Here is a 17,504-nt window from a genome sequence, read left to right as displayed (position 1 = left end):
TCTAAATAATAGACTATGAATCGAGAGACTATGTAGAAATGACAAATCTGTCAGCATAAGCTTGAATCCTGGTTTTGGTCTCCCTTTCATAAAGTAAATTGTTCTCTACAGCATTCAATCTGCACACTACAGATCTCATTTTGGTTGTTGAAAATATCAAAAAGACTTTAGACCTACATATAAAAGATACTTATTTTATCCTTTTCTGACACACTGACCTGTATACTCATTTAAAAAGGAACACCACATCTTTATGTTATTAAATCTTTGTTTTGATCTATTAGTATTCACCAAAGTGCCATTTTATAAAACCCCACACTGAATAGGCAAGGCTGGAGGTGACCATCTGCAGCTTTGGAGTCTGCATTTGAATTGATGAAAAGAGCTTTGTGTTTTCATTGCCAAGTTTGATTCTTCCAGTCATTAGGCATTCCCCTCAGATTGCATCAATGAAGTGGATGCTCTTACACCAACGTGTTAAATTTTCTTCTCCTCATGGTTTCCTTTGCCAGCTATACTCAAGAATCATTTTTGGGTCTAAGTCACATTTTTCTCAGAGCTATGTTAGAAAAAGGGAGGGGGGGCTATCAGAGCATCTGACTAAAGCACATATGTGTTTCTGGTCAGTCTCCTGGCTGAGAGGTCACCTCACATTGTGGTGTGATTATACAGAGATTCTTTCTTCTTGAACTGTGTTGCTCTGACCATTCTGGGGAAGATTAGACCCTAGTCAGTAGTAGAGAATGTCTTGAGATACTGATGTGAAATGCATAAAACTCAGCCAGGGGAGCAGATTAGTTTGGTTTTGGGGAAGATAGTGGATATGCTTATATGTTCCCTTTATAACTCTGTAACGTATTATATATCAAATGCTAGTATAAAGAGAGATCTATTTTTTCTCTGCTCTTATATTATTACGTGTATTAAATCAGCTCACAAACACTGATGACACTTCAAGCACCATGAGTTTTCATGACAAAGTCGGAGTCTTTTAGAGTCTAAAGACCAGCAGGTTTCAATAATGTCATTAAGTAGGCCATTCTTTTAAATGATCACTTTTGCTTTGTAGAAATAACTCAGTAAAGCCTATTTACTGTAATTCTTCATTTGTATTTTTATTAGGAAGTGGAACACAATATTTCATGTAAATGAGAAGGAAAGACTTTATATACAGCAAAATATTTACAGCAGGAATTTTGTAATAGCAAAGAACTGGAAACATAATAGATGTCCATTAACTGAAGAATGACTAAATAAATTTTGATATATGAATGCAGTGGAATATTACTGTTCCATAAGAAATAATGAATATGGAGAATTCAGAGAAATATACAAAGACGTATGAACTGATGCAAGGGGAAATAAGTATAGCTAAGAAAACAATATATGCAGTGATTATCACAATGGAAACAGATAGACAATACAAAACACAGTATTGTTACAATGACCAAGTTTAGCTCTGAAGATCAGATGAAAAAATATACCTTTCTTCCTATTTTTCCAGAAGTGTAGATCACTTCATATACTGTTCCATTCAATTTCTTTACTGGCTAGTCTTGACGAACTGATTTTTCCCTTCCTTTTCTTGTGCATTGCTATTGAAGATGTTCTCTGCTCAGGGGTTTAGGGAAGAACATATGAAGGCAACGTGAAAGCAAAAGCTATCGTTAAAAATTGTTTTGAGAGAATTGTCCAGAATGGCTTCTGTTGAACTGGTTATGAACTACATGTATAGTCTTCATCTGTCTAAATGAAGAAAAAGAAACAAGGAAACAACAAGCAAATACCTTTTGGACCCTGTTAAAGATGCTAATCTTTAATGGGCATAGTTTTAATGAATTCATTATAATAATCAACAAAGATTTATTAAGTTCCCAACATAGTTATGGGGTTTATTAGGTGGACAAGTAGCATATTGGACATTCAACTACATTTGCTCCTGAGTTCAGGTTTTATTCATCTAGCTTGGGGTTGTAAAATTTGTGCTAGCTAAAGGAACTCTGACTGCAAAATGTCCTCTTAGTTTAAGTATGTAAGTAGAAGCTTGCTATATTCCATATTAAACTGGGACACAGAACTTCCTGAGGAAAAACGTATGTACTCCCAGTCTCGAGAACTGTCATTTTTACCACTGGTATATTAAAATATGTACATATTAGGTAGAACCTATGAGAATGAAAACAAGGAAAAAGAAAGTACTAGGAGAGAAATAAAGTGTGGGAAGGAGGAGCAAATCTAAGTAAGAATCCTAATGAGTCATATATAACCTCCATAATAGCTCATACTTTTCCTTATTCCTTTTCCAAGGATCTCAAGCCATATAAACATTGTTTTATTAATACTTATAATGTTTCATTTAGCTGAAGGTAGACAAAGTCTTCTTTCTACAAGGATGGGTAAAATTAAAACACTCAGAAATAAGGAAACACTGAAATAGCTTAAAAAGGCTATTCAAGGCTAAAGGTTATTGGTTCAGAACTCATTTGACTGTTAGCCAAAAAAGCCCATGTGACTTTTCCAAGGAAACTGGATCTTATACAGGGGTACACAAAGGAAGAAGCTATAAATGTCTATAGGCTACAAAGATTTCTGCTCATAGAAGGCTCATATGCCCTTCCAGGTTCTGATTTAAATGAAAGCTATCTTTGTCTTTGGCTCTTCAGAAAATGTCTGTTTGCCTAAGACAAGGCTTGATAAGCAACAGGAATCATGTTAGAACATTTTATCATAAGAGCACCTAACAGTCTTGCATGTGGTAGGTACTCAATAAAAATATATTGAAAAAGAAAAAAAGGGATGGGATAAAATATTTTAAAAATGGGGCAGAGGAGAATTAGAGGATGGGGAGAGAAAGGGAAAAGGCGGGGGGATAAGATTATGCCAAGGTTAGCTAGTATTGACTTCTTTTCTTCCTTGCACTCTGTTCTATAAGGATCTTTTTCTAATCCTTATGTTTCCTTCCCCCAAATCTTAGTCTTTTGAAATTTCCCTAAGATGACAAAAGTTTGAGGTCTGATCTATATTGCAGCCTTGGATACAAATAAAATATACACAAAATTTGTCTTCTATTGCCTGAGGCTGATACCAAATTCTTCCTTCTTCTCTTCTCATATTCCCTTTATTCTTTCCCCATTAGCTGAAGTGTTCTTGAACACTTAGATTATGCAGGAAGGTGAACTAGTGCAACTCTAGATCATCCTTTGAAAGGCAGCTTTTATAAACAAACATGTTAGCAAGAGGGTCTAGAGTCCAAGTGGCTGCTACATTTCACCTCTCCTCCCCTGCTTCCATGCATTTGGAAGATCATGTCACAATATTATGAGAGATTTTGAAGAAGAAAGCACAGATTCTCCTTCCTCTTTGAGTTTCTAGCTGGCAGCTTTCATCTGAGTATCTCATTCTGTGTTCTATTGGCCCAACTCAAATCCTGGGTTAGTTCCCCAAAGGCAATAACCCTACATTAATCCTCCATTAAAAGCAAGGGACCAGCCAGAGAACTGAAACTGTTTCTTCCATATGTAAAAACAGAACATTCCCAGTAGGTCACTGTGTCAGCCCAAATACTTTGCTTTTAAAAAAGTAAATGAGCACAGTAATTATTTGTCTTCAAAGCCTGGCAGGTATCTCTGTGTACAGTATAGGCTGCTGCTAAAGAAACCTACCTTATGTACCTAGTACAGGAGAGTGGTGATCCACTGTGCAAATATGCACAGGTATTGATAATTTTTATAAAATACATACTTGCCTGACAGACTTGAAAAAGACTTGGATTTCACAAACTAAATATGTATTTAGGTAATTTTTTTAAAAAGCACATACTGCAATTCACAAGCCGAATAGACTGGAGTTGTTTGATCTATTGTTGAAATCTATATTTATACACCTTTGCAAAAAAGCGTATCGTGTCCAAGAAAGCAAATCTAATATGTTAAGATGCTACTCTGTAATGGATACATAGAAGGTATTCAAGCCCATCTTATACACACACAAAGATCTGCTTACTAATGTTACAAATGTAGGATTACAAAATAAAACTAGATATAGCAGGTGCATTTTGAAGCTATTTTTTTTTTTAATTTGTACATACATCTTTGCAACCTAGATGGTGCATGGTTTATCTAGGACAGTTTTATGCTTCATTCTACACCTTGGCCATCCTGTCACAATCTTCCCTACCCACCACACCCCTCCCTCTGAAGCCATAATCAAATAAATATTGCTTTAGTTACTGGAAAAGGATTGTCATTTTACTCTGCTACAACCATTCCTATAACTCTTGAAACCCTGAACATAATACCCCTATGGGTACTGTCTCCCACTATCAGAGTATAGGCTTCTTGAGGGCAGGATTATTTTATATTTGTATCTCCAGTAGTTTGCACACGATAAGCACTTAATTAATATTTTTTAATTCACTCCTTCCTTACTGCAAATGAGGAGAATTTGACTACTGATCAACAATTATTCTCTATTTCACAGTACTTCTAAGTATCATAAACATAAAACCCATACTGAAGGAGTGTTTCAAGAAATATTTTGATCCACCCTCTCCTTTTCTTTACCAATAATATAATAAAGCACAGCAAAACATTCCAAATTTTGATAGAAAATCTGACGTTGAGGTGGAGAATTGATAAAATTTTATTCTTCAGTCACTCAACCCATACAGGAATCAAGCATTTACTGAATGCCTCCTAAAAGTCAGATCTTCGATGAGAGATATGGAAAAGAGCAACAGGTTTGCAGCCAGAGGAACTCGGTTCTGTCCTGGTCAATTAACTGCCTCTATGACCTCAGACACATCACCGAATGTCTCTGAGCTTTAGTTTCTTCATTTATAAAATGAAGAGCTTGGATTAGATGACTTGTAAGATCCCTTGCAGCTCTAGGTCCACAATCCAGTTATCCTTTAGTTATTTTGTCTGAATGTGTAGATGCAGACATAGGAATTGGAACTGAAATGTGGAAAGAAAGAATGATCTTGGCGGAAAGATACTGACATTATGGGAACAATTTCATTAATTTGATACATCTAACAATTGGGGAATAAGTTTTAGTCAGTTAAGGTTGGTTATAGATAACATCAGGCTCATGTGCTAGGAACAAAATTAAACAGTTGGGTAAAGTCTTTGATGACAATAGCATACTCTTTTTATCAAGAAAGTGTGGAAATGCTCTGTTCGCCTTCCCAGAACCCAGAGTCATCCACCCCTATCTTATAATTCAACCTGCAAACAGATTAAGCAGTGGAGTTTGTGGAAAGTGTGTTTGCTCTGAGCTGAGAACCCTTGTGTGACACTATGGTGACTCTCCTGACACGTCTAAGGGAAATATATATGCAGTTCTTACTCATCAGTGGGGAAACCAAGCTGAGAATTCACAATTTCTTTGTAACCTCAAGTATTTCACACAAATCATTATTCGGCTGTGAAGGCAGGAAATGGTTTGTTAGCTATCCTTTCAGTTATTTATTTTTAAAGATGTAGAATGACCTATATTTCATAAAGGAACTAACTATTTTGAAAGCCATCAGTGGAAAGAATTTATACTAGTCTTTGATATTTTTTTATTCCTGAAGGTATTTATTTGGAGTTTTAAATTTTAAAAATGTTAAATGACTTTTCCTCAAAATGAAACTAAAAAAATGGCCACATGTGAAGAACCTGGTATACTCTGTATGGATTGCTCTATTTGAAATGTATCTATACTTTAAAAAAAAAAGAAAAAAGAAAACACCTTTATTTACATAGTTTGATTCTGATCCATGATAATATGGCTCATACTAAAGATGTTCTATCATAACAGTGACTTCACTCAAAAAAGGATTTTTGTGAAGTGATCAACAATCTAATTAAGCTAGGACCTGTGAGGAAGATTAAAACCTTTTGAGACTGTTTAGTTTAGAAAAGAAGAATTTTAAAAAAAGTCTCCAAACATGAATCCAAACATATGCACTGAGATCAGATAAAGAAGAAATGAAGGTAAGCTGAAAAATTTAGTAAATATGAGATTTGTAGCTAGCAAAGCATTATCAAAGGAACTCGGTCATTTTCATTCTGGGAGATTTATTTATTTATTTACAGTTAGGTTTCTATCTATGCTGGCTTAGGGATCTAATAACAAAGAGAGAAATGGTGCATATGACTCAAAGTACCATGTGTCTATAATTTTATTTGTTACTACATATTAATCAACCTAGTTACGTTAACTTAGCTACATGGTGTTTGCTATGTAATCTCAATACTTAAAATAGGAAGAAAGAAAAACAAATAGATTGATACATAAAAATCATTTAGAAAACAACTGCTTTAGGTCAGAAAAGGATAAACAAACAGAGATAAACAAATAGTCATATTCCTTGCCAATTAGCAAATATAATTTGGGAGACCTGTGTTTGTATCCCTGTATGTTCCCCTACAAATAATTCATTAGTTTTGTGACTATTCCCCATTAGTAAAAGAAGGATTAACATGGCCCTAGGTAAAATTTTGAACATTAGTTTCTCTAACAGACCCTTTTACCTTTCAATATTCATTCTTTCCCCTTACCTAACACCTAAAATATCTAGTACTCTCATAATAGTTCTTGTGGGAGACATGTTAAAGTCATTTCTTCTACAGAAGAATATATTCTATAGAATAGAGAGGCAAATGGAAGGGTTAGGGGTAGAAAAGAAACTAAGTCATACTAACATGTTAGTGACTGGATGTGCTATTCTACCAAGGATATGCACTTTTAAAAACAGTGTTTCAACCAAGATAATTTCAGACAGTATGCTTGATTAGGGAAGAATTTGTGAAGAGCAGATTTTTTTTGATACCCTTCCTATGACAACACATCAGTTGAATAAATGATCATTCTATCTGTCCAGAAGACTGATGCTGATGTGGATAACAGAATTGTACAGAATGTCTCCTTCCAGGTATATGTCAAAGAAAAAATGAGAACATATATGTGTACGCATATATACATATATATGCATATACATATACAAATCTTTGGGCTCTCTGGGGAAAAATCATTATGTAAATGCAAAATTTTATAATTATTAAAGATATGAGATTGTCTTTATTCACAAGTTTCCACATTTTTTTACATGTAATTAGATTAGAGCTGATTAAAGGAAGTTCACAGATTAGAGGAGAAAAGATGGTGAATGCTGGAGGGGCAGAGGTCAAAGGGGAGCTGAATGAAAGCTCCTGAACAATTGTAGAATGGCAAGGAATGGATAGGGGAGGGCAGAGCTAGTTAAAGTGTCATAGTTTTCTATGAAGACACTAAGCTGTTTTTGGAGGAGAACTGGCAATCAAATACTAAACAAGAATTGAGCCCAAAGTGAATATTTTCGGCACATGTTAGTGCTATTCCATGTTATTCCCCAGCTCATTGCTCATTTCCAACTAAATCAAATAATTTGATTCTTAGCTTTCTCTTACACAATTTAAATTCAAACTTAGTAAAAGATATAAAGTTCGTTCTTTGAAAACTAGGCTAGTATGCATTCCCTTAACACCTCTCTTATTGTGTTCTCTAACTTTAGAATGTAAGCTCCTATTTGGAAGGGAATACATCTCAGTTTAAATTATTATTATTTGTTTTGCACAACAGCATCTAGCACAACGACGTGGTAAAGTGCTTGCTTTATAAATATTTACTATGGTACCAAGCACAATGCCTTACACGTAGTAGGCACAATATTTGCTGAATGGTATATGGTAGACACTCATTCTGCCTAATTTGGTCTTAAAAGTAGGCTTTTAGAATAACCATCTTATTAAAATTGATGAAGTAGGCATACCAGTTTATATGGGGAAGTACAACTAGGCAGCTAGGTGGAGCATCAGAGAAGAGTGCTTGACCTGCAATCAGGAAGACATCTTACTGAGCTCAAATCTGGCCTCAGACAACTACTTACTAGTTCTGTAATGCTAAGCATATTTACCTCAGTTTCCTCATCTGTAAAATGAGCTGGAGAAGGAAATAATAAACTACTCTAGTATCTTTTCCAAGAAAATCCTAAATGGGGTCACAAAGTGTCAGACATGCTTGACAAATGGCTGAACAACAACACATATTAACAACAAATCCAAAGCTTACTTTGGTCAGCATATGGCAATTACAAATGATCAATAATTGACTATTGTTAAAGAAAGACATTTAGTTATTTAAATTAGATTATGCTGTAGGCAATCAGAAAAAAAATTGAAAAAACACCTTTTGCACCTAACACAATTATGATGCACATAATTAGGGGGTTATGCACATTTCTTTAAGAAAATACAAAAAAAACCCTGAAGATTAAATGAAACACTCTATTGTCTGAGTATATTTAATAGCTCACATTTATGTAGCACTTTAAGGTATATAACACACTCTCCTAATAACCACTCTGGTAGTGTATAAATATCCCCATTTTACGGATGAGGAATGTGAAGGTCAAAGAAAAGAAATTTTTCCAGCTTCACACAGCTGTTCTCTTTTGGAGTCAGGATTAAATCTAGGTTTCCTGACTCTAGACCTAGTCCTCTCTTTCCACTGTGACACAGAGTTTCTCAAAATGCTTTAATTTGTTCTCTTTTATTCATTTGTATTTAATTTCTATTCTAATCTTTCCAACTACATTCAATACAGATTTGATAAAATCTTATCCCTTTCCTTTGCTAACAAGAACTCTGTCAATATAAATATTTTTTCTTCATATTAGGTACATCTGTCCTCATTTGTAAATTTTTCCTTTTTATGTTGCTTATTTATTTACAATAATTTAGCATCCAAAGCTAAATATTGTATAAATTGTAGAAAAACAGCTAAGTTTAGGCCTGGACCAAGGTATAGAAAACTCTAACCATATTTACATTGTCCTCTCAAGTCACGTATGTATTTGTAAATTATTTTACTTTCGATAAACTCATTGCTATTTTTGAAAATTTGGGACAGAGCTTTCACAATCAGCTATCCTTAATGAATGGACCTCAGGGTTTTCTGACCCTGTGGTTGATGAACTTAACCATTAAATTAGAAAAAAACTTACAACACTTAAACAGACAGTTCAAGGCAACCTAGTAGAAGAGATTAAGGAAGCACATAGTGTCTAAGCCTGCTTTATGTGTCTAGACGACAAGCTTGCCTGGATCTAGGGTCATAATAAAAATACGAAATACAGGGAAGCATGATGAGCTTAGAATACAAATAGATAATTTAGTCTCATGGATGGCTTAAACTCCAATAAGAAAGCAAAAAATCTTACACTTAATTAGTATTACTCATTAATAATGTAAAACTGAGGAAGTCATCCAAAAAACTAAGTATGCCTTGGGAGATAAAATGATTTGTCCTTTTACAGTTTGTTAATGTGATGATATTAGCAGTGCATAAAAAAGGATCAGTTAAGTTCCATTATCTTTCAGCTCCTGAAAAAAATCTCGTGTTGCTAAAGAAGTGCCATCCTTTTGTTACATTGTCAACGTTGAGCTATTTTAACCAAGATCAAAGGACTTTGTAATTGTTTTGTTTAAAATATAAATGTAAAGAAAATATCCCAAGCAAATAAATGTAGTTTTATGTGTAAAAAGGTGGATTTGTTTGCAATGAAGTGTCTCATATCTCATTAGTACCAGTCTACCTGCTTTCAGTATAGCATATTGAAATGTAGCATACTGCAAAGTCATAAGTCAGTTTAGCTCCATCAAATTCACCTCTAAACCAAGAGAGTAAAAAACAAAAAGAAACATTTTTTTTGACTGTTGGCTCTTCCCTTATAAGATGGGGTAGGAAGGGGTTAAACAATCCTATAAGGTGTTTCTAGCGCTAGTGATGAAGCTGAGTTGCTTTTTAACCAAGGTGGTAGAATGTATAGAGTGCTGGACCTATAGGCAAGGATGATCTGAGTTCAAATTCAGACTCAGACAGTTAGCCATGTGACACTGGGCAAGTGCCTCACTTTCCCCATCTGCAATATGAGACAATAATAGCATTTAATTCCTAAGGCTGTCGTGAGGATAAAATAAGACAATATTTTCAAAGAACTTTTCAAACATTAAAAAGTGCTATATAAATATTAGTTGTTTTTATTAAAAATGATAACATTATTACAAGATGCCTCATTCTAAATAGTAGTGATGGTTTCCAAAGGGATCCCAAGAGAATATTTTAAAACTTTGAATGGACAAAAGAAATGAACCAGGAAAGCCGACCATTTGGCCCAATCTACCCTTTTTTTAAACAAGGCAAACAGCATGAAGAATACCTTGTCTGACTGCCAAATGACAGCATTTTTTAAAAAGCAAAATCATTTTACTTACTTTTGAACTTTTTCATTGGCCTCGTGGGAGGCCTCTAAAGCTTGCTGAAGCTTTAATTCCGTGTTTGCTCTCTCTGTCAGGGCTTGCTGCAGCTGGATGGCCAATTCTTCATTTTGTTGATGAATGATGGAAACGATATCATCTCTGTTTTTTAAGGCATCCTCATAGGTACTAAGAGTACAGTTAAATTGATCCTTTAGACTTTCTTCTTGGGATAGCGATTTGTGTAAACTATGAAAACAATGAGGGGCAGTAATTAGTTCTAAGCGAAATTGTAAAGACTGTAAATTGTAAAAATTATGAATGGCCTGTTTAAAATTCCTATTTTTCTAAACATTATCAAAATCATTTCAATACATAAACATTGGTATCTGTTTATATATTTCAATAGAGAAAATTATTATTTCACAAAATTAGAATAAACCTTCATGTATTATTTGTCCATTCCATATTTCTTCTTGCAGAATGCTGCTTAAGACATTCAAGGCAGATGATTATCTACCTTGACAACCCAAACATATTAAAATATATCACCATATGTCAATTTAGCGATATCACTATAAACTTTACATTTGATTTTATCTAAAAGGAAAAGCAAAGAACTGGAAAACAAAGTATTTCTACATAAGCAAAAAGAAAATGATAAACTTTCTAAAAGCAAGGCAATGAGAAGTGGAGGACTGAGCCTTAGACTGGGATTTAGTAGAACTAGGGTTTATTCTGCTAATACTTAATGAGTATGAACCAGGACTGTGCAAACATGGATGAACCATATATAAAGCATTTTCTCATTTTCATACCTGAGATGCAGGCAGAGTTAAAATAACCAAAAGACACTCTACAGGGGACAGCAATAAATACCTATAGATATCTTCTTTGTGTTAATAAGTGCTGTGCCAAAAACATATATCCATTAAGTCACATTGCACAAAGGCATACAAATTAAGACTAAATGAACACAGAAGAAATATACAGATGAATAGAACTTTAAAATGCTAAAGGTCAGATCTTTCATAAGTCATTACACCTACCAGCTGAGGTTATTTTGAAATGGCACCAAGAACCTCACTCAATTAAATAAAGACATTTGAAAAATATAAATATTTAATAACAGAAATTCAAAATCCACAGAGGAGATGTACCTTTTTATTAAATAAAATCATTTCAGTATTTGCATACAAAGGAAATGTCAATTGGAGACTTGCAGTAAAGTGGCTTATCCGCATACTATGAATTGAAAATGTGACCAAAAGGTGAATATAATTCTTAAAGCTGGTAAAAAAAAATTTTTTCTTTAAAGTTAGCCTCAGAACTTTAGGATGTTTCCAGATGGAAAATAATATGCAACTCCATACAAGTTTGGCTAAGGATTTAAAGCTGAGATATATATTTTTAAATGTCTATCGTATCATTTTGAAAAAAGTGATGTGGTATCAAGAGAAAAGCAGAAATGGAATAGTAAAGTTTAGCATCTTTGCTAAACTTCTGTATAAGTGTCTGTTGCACATAAAACAGAGATGATACTTCTACATCTGTAAAATGTGGTCAAACATCAGTCTTCAGTGTTTTTTCACCTTATTTCTCTTATCCTTCCTCTTTTCTGTCTCATCTCATATCATTTCCTATAGTCTCCATCTTCTACATATTTTCTTATTATGTTTTCCTTCTTTGATTTTTTTTGTAAAATTGTCATTTCTCTGTATTTGAATCTTCTGTGAAACATCTCATTCCATCATAAACACATGTAGCAAGGATTATGGGGTCTGTCAACCTCACTTATAGACAGATCACACAGCTTTCTGTCTAAATCACTCTCATATTTAGTCTTATCCTGAGTTACAGGATAATTCAGGAATATATCTTTATATTTCCTCATTAATTAATACAATTTCAATATTGGGTTCGTCCTTCGTTGCTGAAGAAGACCAGACAAATGATGACAATATGGCTTTCAATTAATCAAAACCCCTATCCCATTTCACCAAGAGAATGGAGAAACCTCCTCTCCTAACAGTGGTTATTCATATTTCTTTGGAACTCCTTCTACAAGCTTCTAGTGGAGAGAAGAGAATGTTGGGCAAGGGAATACTGACAGTGTTTGGAGCTTGAGACAAAGATACAACATAAAAAGGAGAAGAAAAGTGGGAGATATAGACAGCCATGGGGACTGGGAAAAATGGCAGAGATTTTTCAGTGCGGTGGAAAGCAACCAGCATCTTCCTGGGGAAATGGACTTTATTGTACATGACAGGCTGACAGGTGAGTAGCAAGCCAACTGGAGAAAGGACCAAATCAATAGTTCACTCTCTTCCTCTCTCCTTCCACCTTCCATTTAGCCTGAAAACTGCCCAACTGTGTCCTATCTTCATACCCACCAAGGGTGATGGTATTTTGTAAACCTGATTCTCTTTTTATTAGGTGGTTTTGTTTCCATTGTCTTAGGGTGTGGTGTTACTGGAAATCTGTGGGGAGGGGTGGCAAAAAGAAGGAATAGTTCCTGGATCTATGTTGTATTGACTATGGCACTAATTGGCAGAAGAAAAAAAAGACTTCCATGGGGGCTTTCAAGTCTCTATTTAGTTTTATGAATGATCCAATAACTCTTCCAGATACAGCACTCTAATTTGAATTCGAGGCTCACTTAAATTTCCTGTAGAAAAATGAGAGGACTTGAAACCATGTTTAGTTGAGGGTGTGAATTTCAGGTCCTAGATGCTAAGTACCCTTTATATCTAAAGGGAGGGGGAGATATAGGAGAGCCTAGCAGAAAAATCTTGCCTCTGAGTCAGTCAAGTAGGATGATCTGTGAGGATTTCAACTCAGACCTTTACAGTTGGGAGGAGAAAGGGAGAACACAGACGCCTTGTACTCCATAGCGACACTTAGTGAGAAATTTTTCTATATGAAATCCCTAAATCTTTTGTAATGTGAGAAAGGGACCCCATCATTTTGCTCAGTTGATGTAACCTCTTCACATGGAATGACTCTAGGGAGCTTGCTTCCTCTAGGAGAACTGATGATATATAAGGGAAGTGCCTTGGGGAGACTGTGGAGTATTATTTATACATTGTGTAACTAACATCAGTGAACCATGTGGTTCTTTGATTGTATTGGGAGGAGGGCATTTAAAAAGGTCTGACAGCAGCAGCTTACCTGCTTTGATACAGCAAGTTCTTCACATAGGAATTCCTTTACCAGCAGTTCTCAAAGTGTGGTCTGAGAACCACCAAGGGACCTTAAGACTCTTTCAGTGAGTCCATGCACTAAAAACTATTTTCTTTTTCCTTTTTTTTTTCCTAAATTCAATTTTATTTTAAGTTCCCAAATTTACCCTTCCCCTACCCCCTCTGAAGCTATTGATTGAGAAGGCAAGAAATGAAGAACTCATCACAAATATGAAGTCATGCAAAAGAAATTTCTCCATTAGTCATGTTCCAAAATAAAGGCAAGAAAAAAAAGAAATAAAATGCTGCAATCTGTACTCTGAGTCCATCAGCTCTGTATCTGGAGATGGACAATTCTTTTCATCATGAATTCTTTGGAATGGTGGTGGATTATTGTATTGATAAGTTACTAAGTCTTTCAAAATTTTTAAAATAATATTTATAATATTGTTGTTCTGTATAAATTGTTCTGGTTGTGCTCACTTTATTTTGCATTAGTTCATATAACTTCATATAAGTTTTCCTAAAACCATTCCCTTCATCATTTCTTATAGCACTATTGTGTTCCATGACATTCATATACTATAACTTCTTTTAGCCATTCTCCAACTGATAGATGTCCCCTCAGATTTCAATTCATTGTTACCACAAAAAGAGTTTTTATATATCTATCTTTCTATATATCCCGTATACATAAATACATATGTATATATATAGACACACACACATATATGTATGTATGTATTGTACAGATGAGTCCTTTTTTTCTTTCTTTGATCTTCTTGGGATGTAGAACTAGTATTGGCACTGATGAAAAGTTCAATAGACTTTGAGGTATAATTCCAAATTGATTTCCACAATGGTTGGACTAGCTCACAGCTAGCTATACCAATAGTGTATTAATGTATCTATTTTTCAACATCCTCTCTAGTAGCTATCATTTTCCTTTTTTTGTCACTTTACCCAATCTGATGAGTATGAATGAGGTGGTACTTTAGAACTGTTTTAATTTGCATTTTTCTGTTGGTGATTTAGAGCATTTTTTAATACAATTACTGATTGTTTGGCTTTCTTCCTCTGATACTATCTATTTATATTCTTTGACAATTCATTGATTTAGGAATGGCTCAAATTCTTATAAATTTGACTCAATTCCCTATATATTTTAGAAATGAGAACTTTATTAGAAAAACTTGCTGCAAAGATTTCCTGCCAGTTTTCTGCTTTTCCTCTAATTTTAGCTGTATTATTTTTTTCTTTTTTTTAAATTTTTTTATTTTTAGTTTCCGCAAGATTTTGATTTCCAAATTTCTTCCTATCTCTCCTCTTCCTCCACCCCAAGACCTCATGCATTCTGATTACCCCTTCTCCCAGTCAGCCCTCCCTTCTATCACACCCCTCCCTTCCCTTATACCCATTTCTTCTATTTTCTTGTAGGGTAAGATAGATTTCTATACCCCATTACCTGTATTTCGTATTTCCCAGATACACGTAAAAACAATTTTTAATATTCATTTTTAAAACTTTGAGTTTCAACTGCTCTCCCTTCCTCCCTCCCCACCCATTCCCACTGAGAAGGCAAACAATTCAATATAGGTTACACATGTGTAGTTATGCAAAAAGACTTCTATAAAAGTCATGTTGTGAAAGACTAACTTTGTTTTCCTCCATCCTATCCTGCTCCCCACTTATTCTATTCTCTCTTTTGATCTTGTCTCTCCTCAAAAGTGTGTACTTCTAATTGTCTTCTCCACCCATTTGCCCTCCCCTCTATCATCCTCCTCACACCCCACTTATCCCTTTCTCCCCTGCTTTCCTTTAGTGTAAGATAGATTTTTATGCCAAATTGAGTGTGCATGTTATTCCCTCCTTCAGCCAAATGTAATGAGAGTAAGCTTCACTTTTTCCCTCTCATCTCCCCACTTTTGCCCTCCATTCAAAAAGCTTTGCCTTGTCTCTTTTATGAGAGATAATTTGCCCCATTCCATTTCTCTTTCTCCTCCCAATATATTCCTCTCTCATTGCTTAATTTTATTTTTTTATATATCATTTCTTCTTTTTCAACTCACCCTGTGCCCTCTGTCTATATGTATATGCATTATCCCTTTAACTACCTCAATACTAAGAAATGTCTCAAGAGTTACAAATATTATCTTTCCATGTAGGAATGTAAATAGTTCCACTTTAGTAAGTCCCTTATGATTTCTCTTTTCTGTTTACCTTTTCATGCTTCTCTTGATTCTTGTGTTTGAAAGTCAAATTTTCTTTTCAGCTCTGCTCTTTTCATCACGAATGCTTGAAAGTCCTCTATTTCATTGAAAGACCATTTTCCCCCCTGAAATACTATACTCAGTTTTGCTGGGTAGGTGATTCTTGGTTTTAATTCTTGTTCCTTTGACTTCTGGAATATATTTCAAGTCCTTTGATTGTTTAATGTAGAAGCTGCCAGATCTTGTGTTATGCTAATTGTATTTCCACAATACTCAAACTGTTTATTTCTAGTGGCTTGCAATATTTTCACCTTGACTTGGGAACTCTGGAATTTGGCTACAATATTCCAAGGAGTTCTTCTTTTTAGATCTCTTTCAGGAGGTGATTGGTGGATTCTTTCAATATTTATTTTTCCCTCTGGTTCTAGAATATCAGGACAGTTTTCCTTGATAATTTCATGAAAGATGATATCTAGGCTTTTTTTTGGTCATGGCTTTCAAGTAGTCCCATAATTTTTAAATTGTCTCTCCTGGATCTATTTTCCAGGTAAGTTGTTTTCCAATGAGATATTTCACATTGTCTGCTATTTTTTCATTCCTTTGATTTTGCTTTACAATTTTTTGATTTTTTATAAAGTCATTAGCTTTTATCTGCTGCATTCTAATCTTTAGGGAATTATTTTTTTCAGTGAGCTTTTGGATCTCCTTTTTCATCTGGCCAGTTCTGCTTTTTAGGGCATCCTTTTCTTCATTGATTTTTTTGGATCTCTTTTGCCATTTGGGTTTGTCTATTTTTTAAAGCGTTATTTTCTGCAGCATTTTTTTTTGGGGGGTCTCTTTCAGCAAGCAGTTGACTGGTTTTTCGTGATTTTCTTGCATCACTCTCATTTCTCTTCCCAATTTTTCCTATACTTCTCTTACTTGATTTTCAAAATCCTTTTTGAGCTCTTCCATGGCCTGAGACCATTGCATATTTTTCTTGGAGGCTTTTGATGGAGGAGCTTTGACTTTGTTTTCTTCTGTTTGCATGCTTTGGTCCTCCTTGTCACCAAAGTAAGATTCTGTAGTCTGATTCTTTTTCTGGTTTTTGCTCATTTCCCCAGTTGACTTTTGAGCTCTTTGTCAAGGTAATTCTCTGCTTACAGTGGGGTTGGGAGTGTACCGTTAGCCTCTAGATTCCCCTGTGATCTGTGGGCCTAGAGCTCCAGAAACGGTCTCTTTCTCTGTCCCTGTTGCTGCTGTGGCTGCCACGGGTTCCTTCATCCCTTCCCCCCTCTGCTGCCCTTGGACTGTGGCCCAACCACTCCACTCTCCTGCACTGGTCCCACAGGCTTTTTTCACTGAACTTACAATGCATCCTCAGCATTTTGGGGTCCTGAATTCTAGGAAACTGCCACAGGTGCAAGAGACTCAGTCTCCACAAGGCCTCTTCAGGTCACATCTGTGCTATTCAGCCCACACTGGACTGTGCTCTGCTGCCAGCATGGCTTGATAGATACTTCCTGGTGATCTTCCAGGCTGTCTTCGGCTAGAGATTTGATTCACTCTGTCATTCTGTGGGTTCTGCAGCTCCAGCATTTGTTTAGAGTCATTTTTTACAGGTATTTGACTGGACTTGGCAGGAGCCCTTTAGAAAGTCTGTGCTGTTACTGTGCCATCTTGGCTCTGGCCCTGAAATAGTTTTGTAGATGCAACATACATACATACACACACACACACACATATATATATGTATTAAAAATCAAAATGATCCTTCTTACTGTCTGTAAACTTCTCTTGTTTATCATGAATTCTTCCACTATTCGTCGATCTGATGGGTAATTTCTTTT

At 35.1% G+C, this 17,504-nt stretch overlaps 1 protein-coding gene across 6 annotated transcripts in view; it reads right to left on the bottom strand.

Annotated features, from left to right (window-relative positions):
- Window positions 1-17,504, bottom strand: part of MIPOL1 (mirror-image polydactyly 1) — a 539,636-nt gene that overhangs the window by 50,186 nt on the left and 471,946 nt on the right. For all 6 annotated transcript variants that reach the window (XM_072629753.1, XM_072629752.1, XM_072629749.1 and 3 more), the window contains one exon: window positions 10,302-10,532. In XM_072629753.1, the coding sequence (XP_072485854.1) occupies window positions 10,302-10,532 (231 nt within the window). The remainder of the gene's footprint in view (window positions 1-10,301; window positions 10,533-17,504) is intronic.

The sequence above is a fragment of the Notamacropus eugenii genome, chromosome 1 (genome assembly GCF_028372415.1).
Source record: "Notamacropus eugenii isolate mMacEug1 chromosome 1, mMacEug1.pri_v2, whole genome shotgun sequence".
In the NCBI taxonomy this organism is placed as follows: Eukaryota; Metazoa; Chordata; class Mammalia; order Diprotodontia; family Macropodidae; genus Notamacropus; species Notamacropus eugenii.
This window is presented reverse-complemented; position numbering and strand designations above follow the sequence as displayed.